General features: G+C 32.7%; 2 protein-coding genes across 2 annotated transcripts; one reads left to right on the top strand and one right to left on the bottom strand.

The window, feature by feature from the left end:
- On the top strand, window positions 2328-5633 carry LOC109348269 (IQ domain-containing protein IQM6-like). The gene is made up of 8 exons (XM_019588617.1): window positions 2328-2659; window positions 2834-2948; window positions 3033-3098; window positions 3250-3338; window positions 3436-3523; window positions 3976-4206; window positions 4327-4428; window positions 4763-5633. Exons 1-8 carry the CDS (start codon window positions 2364-2366, stop codon window positions 5456-5458), a joined length of 1683 nt encoding a protein of 560 aa, XP_019444162.1. The 5' UTR covers window positions 2328-2363; the 3' UTR covers window positions 5459-5633.
- On the bottom strand, window positions 6333-10489 carry LOC109348270 (homogentisate solanesyltransferase, chloroplastic). Its single transcript, XM_019588618.1, has 10 exons — window positions 10319-10489; window positions 9620-9744; window positions 9386-9532; window positions 9019-9244; window positions 8757-8830; window positions 8297-8389; window positions 7993-8110; window positions 7829-7891; window positions 7072-7104; window positions 6333-6600 (listed from the first exon to the last, which is right to left on the bottom strand). Exons 1-10 carry the CDS (start codon window positions 10472-10474, stop codon window positions 6526-6528), a joined length of 1110 nt encoding a protein of 369 aa, XP_019444163.1. The 5' UTR covers window positions 10475-10489; the 3' UTR covers window positions 6333-6525.

Below are 15102 nucleotides of genomic sequence, written 5' to 3'. Positions count from 1 at the left end.
GTATATTATAAAAAGTTTATTTTCCTGCCAAGAGGCCTGCTTGGTTCCCGGTTTCCCGTTTCTTTGTCTAAGGCTAAGGCGAATTCTATGGTCATTTCCCCCTATAATGGAGCTCTAGTTACTATCATACCATCGAAATAGACAAGAGCTTTGGTATATCTTCAATAAAGTATAAATATTTTCTATAAAGTAAAAGAAAGATGTACCCATCCCGGAAGGTCAAAATCATGCTTTTCAAATGCAAGGCAAATAGTTAGTATTCGGGCTTGCACCCCCTTGAATTATTTATCTCACTCGGTACCTTGCTTGACTTGAATGCACGACACTTACTTGCTAGTAAAAGTATTCACATCATAAGAAATCACTATTATAAATGTTGCTCGATTGACGGCTTGAAATCACTATTATATAATATATAATAAATTTAAAAATATTATCAAATAATTAATTATATTTTTACTTTCTCTTTGTTTGAGGGACATTTTTGTCACTTTATGCACAATATTATTTATCTCCTCTCCTTTTTTATTCAACCAAGCAAAGGAGAGAGGGAAGAAAATGACCACTTCTCTTATATTTATATTCTCTTTCTATCATACCAAACAATATTAAATTTTACTCTAATTCTCACATCATTCACTCTCTCACTCTCTTTCTCATATATTTCTCTCTTTTCATTTTCTCCTCTCAAACCAAACAAAACATAATTAGTCTCTCTTTGATAGAGGAGAGTTAGAGGAAAGAGAAAAAATTAAGAGAGAGATTGAAGAGAAAATGCAATTTTTCTCTTGTGTGGTTGAGAAAAGAGAAAGAAGGGAGAAAATAAAAAGTATATAGGACCTACATAAAAATCTTTCTCTCCTCTTTTGGTGAGAAAGTGTGAGGAAATAAATTTTTTGTATGCAATGATATAAATGCCCTTCAATTTTTTTATCTACTTTTTAGATTTCAATAACATTGATATAAATAATTATATTTTAAATATAAAAAATATCAAATGAAATTATAATAAATATATCATTTAAAATTATAATTTTAATTTTTAATTAATAATAAAACAACATTTTTCTCTCTCATTTCTTTACTTTAGGGATATTTTTGTTATTTGAATCATAATATCATATTATTCATATCTCTTCTCATTATCTATCAAATCAAACAAAAGAAAAAGAGAAGAAAACACACCATTCTATTCATTTTCTCTCATTCTTTTCTTTATACCAAACATCACCAAAATCTTCTTTATTTCTCCTCTTTCTCTTTCTCACATCGTTCTTTGTCACTCCTTTCTATCTTCTTATTTTATATTGTGCAACCAAATAAAGCATTAAAGTTTATGAAAACAAAAATATCTTTATAAAATCATGTTCATACACATAAATTTGAATCAGTTGGATGCAAGAAAATTTTTGTGCAAAATATATACATTAAAGGAGGTAGAACAAAATATATTCGACCGAAACTCTTTTACATCTATATCTTTATACAAATGGTGATATAAACTTTTAATAGATCTTTTTATAAAGGCACCACTAACTAATGTATAAGGAACTAGTAACCATAGATATATATATTTCTCTACATGAGGTAGAAAAATAAATGTGCATGACACATTTTTCCTTTGGATATGTTTTTCAATGGTTTTGTTCACAAGGATTTTAACAAGGCAATATGAATAGTACATCAAATAATAGTATTATCTTTTTCCTTCACTAGCTTTTTTATCATTCAAATCATTTCCTTATAAAAAGGGTATTGCAAGAATAGCAAAAGACCCAACATATTGCAAAAAAGATACATCTTTGACTAGCCACCCTGTAACCATTTCTATAGCATCCTTAAAAACCACCCTCTCATTCTCCTTCCACATTGTTTGTGCCACTTTCATTCTGATCTTAAGGTAGGGTCCTTGCCCTTTGTTTTATTTCTCTACCACATAAAACACAATTTATAGGGTAGCAATATCATCATTATTATTATTGTTAGTGTAGGGTAACATGTAACATTTTTATTGTTAATATGTAGAATCAACTATTTTTGCCAAACCAGATAATGTTTCTGTGTCCTCATTCTCTGCATATCTATCATTCTTATGTATGAATAAGATCATCAATATGCTTTCACATAATTACTTAAGCTTTTAGATTTTGATCCCTGCCACTCGTGTTCGTCTCAATAGACGTTCGATACAAAGTGCTCTAGCGCGAGGGGGTTTGTTAGAACTCAAATTGATGCGCATTTACGTAGCATCCGGAAACATTTTCTGTTAACTTGGTCTTATTATCTACCTGAACGGCTGAACCCGACAAGTTTCGAAGTGACTCGAGATTAACTTGCTATAAACAAATCATAGTGCAGGGAAGATGATATTTGAAGAATCTCTCGGCTTTAATGGTGGAGAGTTTGGCACCATACTCTCTTTTAAGTCTCCCACAGCAGACAAGGAGAATGGCTTCATTGATAAACCAGTAAGCACGAAGAATAGACGCACTTATGATGATTTGCCAAGAACGTATAGTAACTCGTCCGAGACGAGCTTTCATTCACCAGTCCCACAGAACGAAAGAGATCAAGCCGCACTGAAGTTGCAGAAAGTTTACAAAAGTTTTCGAACAAGAAGGCAACTAGCAGATTGTGCAGTTCTTGCAGAGCAGAGTTGGTTAGTTTTTTTAAGCCTAGCTTTGAATGATCACATAACAATACAATGCAATAAGCCATTAACCAGAAAAATAGGGGTTCTAGATCTCTTTTTGTGCCTGTGAAGTCTTTACCAAACATGTGTGTTTATACTCTGGTATGTCACTAAATTTAAGTTCATATAAAACCCTTATAGGTGGAAGCTTTTGGATTTTGCTGAACTAAAAAGGAGTTCTATATCATTTTTTGATATCGAAAAACCAGAGACTGCCCTTTCACGTTGGTCAAGGGCCAGAACCAGAGCTGCTAAGGTAAGTTTCAGCTCATTGTACTATAAGATATTATTGTTGTTGGGTTTAAACTTCAAACTTATTCCTCTGTTTTTTATTTGATAGGTCGGAAAGGGTCTATCTAAGGATGAGAAAGCTCGAAAACTTGCTTTGCAGCACCGGCTAGAGGCAGTAAGTCGATAATTATTTGATTTTTTCTAACCCTATTAGAAGATCTGTCGATAGCAATATTCTTTGATTCATGTAATTGGTCTTACCTACTCAAAAGAGACTGTGGTTGTTGTTGTCGTTAGCTTCTCTAACTGATTGTCAATTTAAACAGATTGATCCTCGTCATCGCTACGGCCATAACCTTCAATTTTATTACGTGAAATGGCTCCGCTGCGACAGCAATCAACCTTTCTTCTATTGGTAAGATCGAAAGCACAACAAAGAGATATGTTTATGTTTGATAGGTAACTATCTTTCCATCAAACTAAGGGATATTTATGAATGTTCTTAATTGTAGGCTTGACATTGGAGAAGGGAAGGAAGTCACTCATGAGAGATGTCCTAGATCAAAGCTTCAGCAGCAGTGCATCAAGTATCTTGGTCCAGTGAGTTTTTTTATCCTTCTAATACTCCTTTAGAGCACCCACAATGGTAACAAAAAACCGTTCGTAGCGAAATAAACACGTTCTTCATCCAAGTTTACCATTGGAGAGAAGTTGTTTTTGTTCTTATTTCGCAACGGTAAGCTGAATAAGCATCGTTCTTAAAGTTGTGAGTCAGCATCAAAAAATGAAAAAAAAATTTGTTAAAGAAATATAAATGTGGGAAGGTTTATGGGGTCCATTTAGGAACGAAAATAGAGTTGCACCATTGGAGGTGATTCTGACTTGAGTTGCTTAAGTTGTTGAAAAGTATAAATAAATATAAAATAATCAATATGACACATTTAAGAACGAAAAAGGTGTTGCACCAGTGTGGATGCTCGTAGTTAACTTTTCTTGAAGTAAAAATTCCAGAGCATAGATAGCTTAACTTTTAAAAGTTGTTTCTTTTGCAGGCTGAAAGAAAGGTCTATGAAGTAATTATTAAGAATGGGAGGCTCTTCTACAAGGAAAGTGGGGAACCTATTCAGACAGTAGGAGATGCTAAGTGGATTTTTGTACTTAGCACATCCAAGACATTGTATATTGGGCAGAAGAACAAGGGTACATTTCAACATTCAAGCTTCTTAGCAGGTGGAGCCACATTATCTGCTGGTAGATTAGTGGTAGAAGATGGTGTTCTTAAGGTATATAAAGGAAAGAAAATTCAATATTTCTATAATGATTTATTCATTGTATTCCTATGCTTTCCATTTGCCTTTGTTTTTTCTTTGGCATACTGACATTAAGCCTTTTCAACTTGAAAGGCAGTTTGGCCTCACAGTGGGCATTATCTCCCAACAGAAGAAAACTTTCAGGAATTCATGTCATTTCTCATGGAGCATAATGTGAATCTTGCAGATGTGAAGGTAAGATATGCAAAAGCATTGCTTCGGTATACATTAGTATTAGTCAATAAAAAAAGGTAGTCCAGTGCACGAGGCTCCAATTTAGTGAGGTATGAGGAAAGGTAGATTACACAGCCTTATCCATACAAGAAGAGAGGTTGTTTCTCGGATTTGAACCCGAGACCTCATGGCCACTTAGCAAATTTTCATAAACAGATAACATGGCAGGAGATAATTAAAAAGATAGATTATTATCCCAGCAAACAATTAGGCATGTCACCATGCATCAAAATTGTGCTTGAGCTGTCATACTTTTCTCTCTGAAATGCTAATATCCAATTTGCATTATATTCAGAAAAGTCCAAGGGAAGGTGAAGAAGAAGGTATAGCAAAAACAGACAAGAATGTTCTCTTCCGAGGCAATCCTTCAGAGGCAGAATTGCCTGAAAACTTCAAAACCAAAATTTCCAGCACATTGTCTCAAGAGCTAACTGGCTTGAGAAATGAGGATTCTAATGCTGAGCCAGATTCTGATCCACCCATGTCTAGATTGTCCAGAGTAGGATTAAACATAGCAAGGCTTGAAATACCAAAAAGGGACAATGTGTGTGACATTTTTGGATTGCAAAAAGCACATCCACCAAATTGTCATGTTTCTTCTCCAGATTCAGTATCAGAATGTGGTTATGAGACAGCAGAAGAATCATTTATTGATGAAGAGGATTTTATGGTCCCAAAATCAAATTTGTTTGTTGAAGATCAACAGGAAGAATATCAAAATCCTATTCCAAAAGAAAATATAATGAAGAGGATATATTCACACAAAGGAATGAAGTCATATCAGTTGGCTAATCACTTAAGCACAAGATGGACAACAGGAGCTGGTCCTAGGATTGGTTGCTTAAGAGATTACCCTCCAGAACTTCAGTTTAGAATACTGGAGCAGCAAAATTTGTCTCCAAGAACAAGAACTACTGCTCCATCACCTAGGATTCCATCACTGCTTCACTCCGGCCGAAATACTCCTAGCCGCTTAGGTGGTGGTTTATGAACTAGAAATACCATTTGTTACTTCTGTTGGGGGTGAAGAAATATGACTAGGCATTCTTTTGCAATTTGATGCCATTGTCTTATTATTCATATAGTTTTTGTAGGTCTTGTGTGAATGAGAAGCAGAAGAATTTGTGTGTGCTGTAAGAAAGTGTCTGATAAAGTTCTTACATTCAATTTTCTAAACTGAAATAATAGCAATTTGTAAACCATTACCACTTTTGATGAATAGACCTATACTATCAAGGGATGCACAAAGTTATTTATTACCACCACCTTAAATTTTTCGTCATTAATTTCTATCATATAGGAAGAAATACATTGAGTGGATTAACATAGGTGTAATGTAAATAATAAGCACCTGATTTTGGAATGTGATTAAGGGTGAGGGAAGTGGATGTGAAAATACCATATGCAGTAATTGGCCAGTGTGTAAAAGTAAAAACAAAGAATGAGAAATGTCATATTTTCCTACAAATCCTCCTATTTACAGTGATTCATAGCACAGCAGTCAGCAGCCAAATTCCAAATAAATAAATAAACAATTTTTACAGAGAGATTGCAGACCTTTAGGGTCTGTTTTCCAGTTGAATTTTGGAGGGGAAGGAAGGGATATGGAAGGCTTAAGAGTCATGAAATACACTTGTGAGGTGACTCTGAAGCCTTCAGCAGAGATTGATCCGAAAGTGTTAGGAGGTCTATCTTTTCTGTTCTGTTACCTTGTTTTACAGAGAGAACGTGATAATTCTGTATCTATCTTCATTCACTGATAATCCATCAATATCAGTGACTGGGAAGGCTGTTCCTACTTAAAATTCAACAAAAAAAATAATTTCTGATTTCTAGGTTCCTATGTCCTAACACATGCAAAGAGGTATTTAAAAATGATGCATTGAAAATATTGTCCATTGGCATGCATCATTACGAGAATTACATCTAATCACAAGGAAGTGTAGTCATAAACAATGTACAATACTTACTAACACAAAAATGACTAGTTCTTTACTAGTTGAAGATCTCTATAAACGAACACGTGCATCTCGTCTGAGAAAATTGATGTGGGGTTTGCTAGATGAAAGGAAATAAGGCATACTCAGCATAGAACAGATTCCATATAAATCGGTAGAACCCTGAAATTGCTTCCTGCAACATTTGTCGAACATTATCAGTCAGTGATGTGAGTGTCTAAATATTTCTATTTTAAATGCTTACTCTGTTTTGCCATCTACTGAAAGTAAACGTTGAATTGATAGACAAAAATTTGGTCTCCATGCAATGAAAGGGAAGATCAGAACTAGAAAAACAAGGACTTATATAATAAAAGTAACTTGCACAGCATTTGTATCTATTGGCCTCTTCCTTTTGTGCAATATTGGGAAAATTTAACCAATCAATAAGTTTAAATGGAACTTGAAAAATGACTCCTATGATACGAGGTTTATGTTACTGATAACCAAACTGAAGTGATCAGTATTATCTTAAATTTTGTTATGGAAGATGAAAATCGAGATCAATCTTCTGAGTTTTTTAATCCTTTGTATTAGTTTATAAATGCAATTAAACCAGTGAAAGAGTTACTGCATTGTTTTGCTGCAGTAGGAAGCAGTATGCTACCTTGGTATAATTTGCTTGTTCCAATACCCATGCCTGAAATACAAGAATAAATGTCATGGCTATGTTACAGTTTCAAAACCTTTTTCTTGCACTTCTATGAAATAAAAACACACAGAGAGAAAGACAAGTAAGCAGAAGCAAGTATCTTCCTCATAACGTGTAGGTCTCAATAAGCTTATATAGTGAGTAGGACAGACCAAAACTATATCAGCAGATACATGTTTTATGTGCTACTGCATCATATGCCATCTAACAAAACAAAGTTGAAAACAGGTAAAGCTATAATATTTGACAAGGGGAAAGAGAAATGACGAATTATCTCTCATACATTCTTCATATGTGGTTATGTATAAGAGTGTGTCTCGGCTGCAAAAAAGGAAGTGGGCACTGGGCAGTTAATTAGTATTTAATGTCTACACAGGGCCAGAACATAGACCGAATATCCCAATGAGCATTATCCATAGTAACTGAAACAATCTGGTCAAGATAAAAAGCAGGTTTCTTGGAACTTTTCTTTGCTATACTATTTAGAAGGTCTTGGATGTAGGACTGAGTCAAAGACACTAGATAGTAGCCAATTTTCTAAACAAATATTTAGCAAGATAAAATAATATATAAGCATTTCCTTTTAAGAGTAATTGGATGGAAAGGAAGTGAAAAAATTCAGAAGGATCAAATATAACAACGATATTGACTGTATGAAAATCCATCTAAAATATAATGACAGGCATAGGAGTTATTAATTCAGTTTAAAAACCTGGAAAATCAAGCTTAATGCAAAAATTAGATGAGCTGGTATCAGTAACCATCGCCTGAAAGCCTGTAAACATGTTTCAGAACTTGAATAAGGTTTTGTTTCATGTACGGCAATACAAAGAATTCACTGCAATTCATTGACAGATTAGGGCAGTTTATACTCACCTGGGGCATATAAATAGCTGCTAATATGGAGAAAACATAGTTCATCACCAGGATTCCAGAACCAAGGAAGGCAATGTTCCGAACTCCAAGCTTTGTGGCAAAGGTTGATATCTGGTACCTGCGGTTAGTTATTACATGTAAAAGTCCATATTAGATCTAGCACAGAAGCAGGCTCTACTTTATGCATACGCACATACATATGCAGATACAATGAAATAGAAGGTTTCCATATCAGCAGCTCCTTTAAATAAGATTAATGAACCTGCATCCTTCAGCACTTATGTAACTTGATCTCATAACTTACTTGAGGTCGCCCTCAACATCTGGAAGATCTTTTGTTATTGCTATTACCAATGCAAACAATGTAACAAATGTAGTGATGAAAACCACTGGTGAGCTGCAGGTAGTCATACAAGAACAAACATATGATAAGTAATCAAAATATAAGCTGGACATTTACAACAATATACGACGAAAACATAAAGTTAGAATCATTAGGTTATACTAGGGAAGCACAAGTCGACCCCACCTAGCGGAACTAAGGCTTGGTTGTTGCTGTATACGAGGGAAGCACTATTTTACTTGAAAAGCAGAATTAACTAACTCAGTCATTCAGAGGCAGAATTAGTCGCAGTTGGTAGCTTTTTCTAGGCAGGTCTACCATATATAGTTTCTTAATGGAAACACTATCTGAACATCAGGCTTACAGTGTTCTCCTTAACCACTAACAAAAATATTGCAACAGATAATAATTGCTAACTTACCTCCACTCAAACGCAAGTCCAAGGGCAGCTCTAGTGGCATAGTACACACCAAAGTTAAGTAGAAAACCCCGCACCTGCATAAGACTCTTCCATCAATGTTTAATCATATGGGCATATACTTCAAATTTAAGTAACCAATTGAATTCATCGAAAAGAAACTCAAAAGCAATCCCTGTAGTAATTATCTTATGTTCCAATAGAATTTGATTTAAACTATTGTTGGTTCTGCCAAAGATTATGAAAAAAGGAGGTTAAATCATACCGTAGCGATAATAAGAAATGCTGCAACAGGAAAACGTTTCATTCTAAATGGCGGAACAGAGTATATGGTCCCAAGAAAAAGGCCAAGTGTATAAAGCGAGAAGATAAAAGGCCCAAAATTCAATCCAACGGTCAATAGGCCAGCAGCAGCGAAAAATGTAACCAAGAGCCATGCAGATTGGACTGAAAGATCTCCAGCAGCTATAGGTAAATAAGGTTTGTTGACCCTGAAAATGAATATAAAGCTAATTAGATGAATGTCCTGCACCCTACATGCACTTATTTAGATCGAAATTTAAATCAGCGATAAGGAAATAAAAGAGTGGAAGATGCAAATAAGGAGAATTCAGCATGTATGTGCATCATACTTGTCAATGCTAATGTCATAGATTTGATTGATGCCAACTATATAACCATTCCCACATATCAGGGCAAAAAGACCAGATAATGCTTTCAACAGAAGAGACCACTTTATCAGACCCGGGTTTTCAATCAATGCTCTTGCTACCAAAGCACTGTATATACAAGAAGTAAAACGAATTCCATTACAGTAAACATTTTATGAGAAACAAACTGCATTGTCGAAAAGTTATGATACTCACGTAGAACCGAGTGCTGTACCACGTATAGTATGCGGCCTTAAAAATCTCCAGCATGCATCTTTGAATTCTGAAACTCTGTCTGCAATTGGCGGTTCTGATCCAGCAGCACCAACTTGTGTACAAGCCTAGCAGCACTTATTTCAAGGTCATTTTATTATAGCATATATCAACATTCAAGAAGACCAAAAGCTTTGTTAAGTTATTGGATTTATTAAGATGGATCATACACCTAATTATACACAACTATATCATTAAAATTAAGAGAAAAAGATATATGCACCTACAATGTAAGAGTATTTTTCACTATCACTGCATCATCCATCATTCATATTTAATGATTAATCATCATTGACTATTAAAATAAAATTAATACAGATGAGCAGTGAATAATGCATCGATTTATTTATACTGACACTGCATAGATATACTCTAAAGGTACTTACTACTTAGTGACCATGGTGATGTCACGAGTTCAAATCCTAGAAATAATCTATCTCGTAAGTGGCGGCACTTCATGTACACCTAATTCCACTAAGTCGGAGCCTCGTGCACTTTCCACCCTAGTTATTAAAGTGCATTACATGCAATTTCTTCTAAAATGGAGTGTTTCATTTGTTCCTGATACGAAATTGATTAACAAAAGTGGGCAATAAAAAAATGCAAAAAAAAGTGAAAAAATGAAGAGAGGGAGAAACACACCCTGATTGAAATAGACTTATGAAGGAGTGTTTTAGAAGTGGTGGAGTGATAATGAAGAGAAGGTGTAGAAAATCTGAAGAAGAAAAGAGAAGAAGGTTTGGGAAAAGAGTGAGTGGATAGTGAGATTGGAGAAGAACATGATAGCAAAACCGACATTGGAAAAACTTGATAATATCTATCCCTATGCACTTCATTATATTATATTTGCACATATAAACTTTACTTTTCAATATCACATAAATAAAATGGGTTTTAATTAATAATAATGTTAGATTAATTTGAAAGAAAAATTCTAATTTATGTTTTTTTTGTTTTAAGCTCAACTCTTATATTATTATATTAATCACTTTTAAAATTTTAAATTTATTTGTTATCTTCTTCTCGATTATTCTTTTATATTTTGATAGCTTTACTTTCTATTAATTTTAATGATATGTGCTTTTTGCAATCTTGTTATTTGTGTAAAAGTTTTGTCCCTGATTTGTTATATGCCACCTATGCGATGAGTTAGAGTAAGATTTTTGTTCCTTATATGTGACCTAAATGTTGGTTAAATTATTTTTTAAACTTAAATTTAATCTTGGATTTGAAGACTAATTCGACTGCAAATGTCGATCGAGTTCATTTTTGAATCTAAACTCAACCATATAGTTGATTAAATGTAATGTATGTCATTTTAGATAAAATAGAGTCAATATTAATTATTATTATTAATATATATTTGACACATGAATTGATATATATATATATATGTGATGAAATTATTTATATATGTATATATAATGAAAAATTTAGAGAACTAACGACAAGTTGGAGCGAAAAAAGGTGATTACTTTATACAAAAATGAACAGACACATATAAATTTGACGAATATATGACATGACATGCTTATCATTTACTCCTTACTGATCCTGACTACTAATCGAATCTAATTTTTGAAATCAAACTTAATGATGAAAAAATCGAAAGTATTTGAGCCCCGGGCCAAACAAATGAGTGGATAGAGTGAGTTATTCCCACCTCTAGTACTCGTAGGATAGAATGGTGATTTCGCGAATTCTTCAGTAACTATAAATTTCCTTGAAAATTAGGGTTTTGCTTCTCATTATTTTCCTCCATTGGCGAAAAAAGGCGAAGCTGTCAATAACCCTAGTTCCCTCTTACTCACTCTTCTTTTATCAGCTCAGGTCCGAATCAACGTTTTATTTCTAATCCATCACTAATCTTTGTTCCATGATTCATTATTTTTCATTCAACTTTTATTGATCCACTTTTATTGTTTGATTGAACGTTCGTAATCTGTTTTTTACCATCCCCATTCACCGATTTAGTACAGCATAGTTTCAATTTCTCATAAAAAATGTTTTTTTTAAAATAAGTATGATTTGGGGTTTTGGGTTTTCATGGTAAAATATTTGCTTTTTAACTAATATAACATGAAATTTAAGATTTTTCTGGTGATCCTATTGAGTTTGTTCATGATTTGCATCCTATAGCTGTAGCTGAATTTGGAATTTTATTTTGTATATACCCTTTTGATTCTATCCTATTGAACTTAGAATGAGTTTCTTATAATACATTTGAAAAATTTGAACTTCTGAAGTGATTTCCACTATTCAGCTTTAGCTATTAGGTCTCATATATTGAGTTGATTACTTAGGTCCACTTCAACAAAAGAACTTGGTTTTGGTTATATATGTGACTGCATAACGTTTTAAATATCATTAAACAGAGTATTAAAGGTGTGCTCTTAAATTTTTAATGTTGTTATATTTACAATTGAAATTACCCCACTAGTGATCAAGAGTTCGATTTTTAAGAGCGGCACTTATTGGGAGGGTGCTAGTCATGCACCCCGGAGGGGATTAGTACCGAAAAAACTAAGTTTTGTTCTAAAGATAGTGGCCGAGTTGACTTGAGCTTAACTCTCGGGCCTAATTACAGGGAACATGGTGTTTAATTTCTGTCTTTTCCTGTTTGTGTTCTGGTTTTCATTCTTCATATGTTGTCAGAAATTCTACTGGAATTTGAAGTTGATGAACCATTATGATGTTAGTTTTCAGGTTTATTGTAATGTCACTTATGTTTTTGCTCATTTTTTATCCTTCATACTATTGCATCTTCTCCTCTCATACAAATACTTATCCATTTTATCTGCAGGATGGAGTCCACGGTTAAGCACGCCGTTGTTGTCAAAGTCATAGGTCGTACTGGATCGAGAGGACAGGTGACCCAAGTCAGGGTGAAGTTTTTGGATGATCAGAACCGTCTGATTATGAGGAATGTGAAAGGACCAGTAAGAGAAGGCGATTTTCTCACCCTTCTCGAGTCCGAGAGGGAGGCGAGAAGGTTGCGCTAGACACAGTTTTATGTGTTTGTCTCCAAGTTTTGTCAAAACAGTATTATATCTTGAATTTTGTGGTATTCAGTGGAATGCCATATGTTACAACATCTAGTATTGTTGTTTTGGATCTCTTTTCTATTGTATGATGACTTGTGATATGATGTTTCTAGTTTAAAATCTTCAAGATTGAAATGTATTTTCATTAATTTATGGTTTGGTTTCTACAAATTCTTGCTGTATTGTCTGTTTAATTTTCCCTGTTCAGAAATTACAAATTGATGAAGCGAATTGTGAATAGTGATCACCACAAACACCGCTGTTGAATAATTCAGAGCTTGGTCACAACTTATTCTTTTCCCTTCATATTGCACTGTCAAAATGAGGGGGATGGGTTGTTATTCAAAACCAAACAGGAAATCAGATGCATAGAAAATAATTATGAGTGATATACATAAGAACAATTTTATAAAAAGCGGTTCGTGCCTGTTGGTTCAACCGGTCCCAGTACTGGTATGGTGCAGTAATTATATGGTCGTGTAATCATACTAGTTAGAACTTGCTAAAATTACTCATATCGGTTGGTTTTCAATTGAATTGTACCAGTCATATCAGTTGGTTTTAATTTAAAATTAAATTTTTAATGAAATTTTTTTCATTTTTTTTCAATATTAATGATATATATATTATATATATATATCTAATTTTGTCGATATGTGATTTAATTAATGAATCACTGGTTGAACTGTTATACCATTATACTAATACCTTAACCGATTAATAACTGATACGGTATTGACAATATTATACTAATACACTAACTGGTTTAATTAATAACATTGCATAAGAAAGAGATAATATACATATAAAAAAGTTATACTTCATTTACTAGACTAGATTTACATATAAATATTGAGCTAATCATGAGTAAATCCATTCTTTAAAATTGATGGCTATAGTAGATAATAAGTTTAAAAAACTTATTCTTAAAATAAGTAAATCCTCCTCAAATATTAGAACTAAGATGGCCTAAAATGTGATAGTTAAGAGAACATTTAGGATAAGGGTTAGTGGGTGATATCTTAACATGTGAAATTGAAGAGGAGCGTGAGAACAAGATGGACATTAATTGAAATTATGTTATTTTTATTTAATCATACACATTATTTTATAATTTATTATATAATTTTATAAATTGTAAGTAACATCTATTTTTTCGTAATGGTTATATCTTTCTTGTTCTTATTTGAGCTTTACAACCTATCTCATATCCTCATCCTTTATGTTTTAGGTCCACATTATTTTATAATTTATTATACATTTTCATAAATTGTAAGTAATATCTATTTTTTTGTAATGGTTATATTTTTCTTGTTCTTATTTGAGCCTTACAACCTATCTCATATCCTCATCCTTTATGTCTTAGGTCCACATTTTCTCATAAATATAAATATAATAATATTCTTATATTATTATCATTATATTATATGAATATATTGACTTTAAAAGTTTCTAATCAACACATCATCACACACCACTTTTAAAAACTTAATTTTTAATATCCTATAACTAAATAAGGTTGAATGAAGAAATATTAAAATTATGGATTTTTCAAAGCATAAGAATTTAAGTCAAAAGTTTATATGGCAGAGAGTAAACACAAATAAAACTATAAAAACAATACATCAAAATAAAAAATATAAGAACCAAAAGACTAATTCTCAATTCTCATTCGTTTAAACTTAAAGAATGTGTTATAGATTGAATTTTTTTATAAACTTCCGTGGAAAGTACTACTAGTCTACTTCATCATTTTTTTTGTTACCTACCACAAATATTCTCACATTGGAGGTAATTCTATCCGAATCAGGAATATCAATAGTTATGTAGAACTATTCAATAGTTATTTTTCCATCTATAAAATTTGAACCTGAGACATTGTTTAAGAAAAATTAAACATGTTCTACTTGAACCAATGTATGTTAGAAATACATCATACTTGACTTTGAATAAATACGTTATTACTTAAAAAAAGAGCAAATTTCCCTTGAAAAGTTATTTAAGCTATTCAAAAGCTCAGTAAATACTACTGATGATTATCCGAAATGGATTATTTTGATATTATTATGAAAATATTTTATCCAAAACACATTTTATTTTTGTAAGTATTTAATATTTAATTAAAAACTAGTAATAAACAGTTTTATATAAAACTAATTTTAAGATTTTTTGTACTACCAAATAATCTATGATTAAGGATAATGAACTAATCGATTTCAATATATATGACTCTCTATCTCATTAAATATCGTTATCAAAAATCAAATTCTTGATCTTCTCATCATAGCCGGACATGTTGGTGATAATATCAGAGTTTAAAAGAAGAAATTATTGATGAAAAAAGTTATGGGTAGAATAGTAATTGTGGGATTCCCGAGTCAC

This window comes from Lupinus angustifolius, chromosome LG05 (assembly GCF_001865875.1).
Source record: "Lupinus angustifolius cultivar Tanjil chromosome LG05, LupAngTanjil_v1.0, whole genome shotgun sequence".
NCBI classification, from domain to species: Eukaryota; Viridiplantae; Streptophyta; class Magnoliopsida; order Fabales; family Fabaceae; genus Lupinus; species Lupinus angustifolius.
This window is presented reverse-complemented; position numbering and strand designations above follow the sequence as displayed.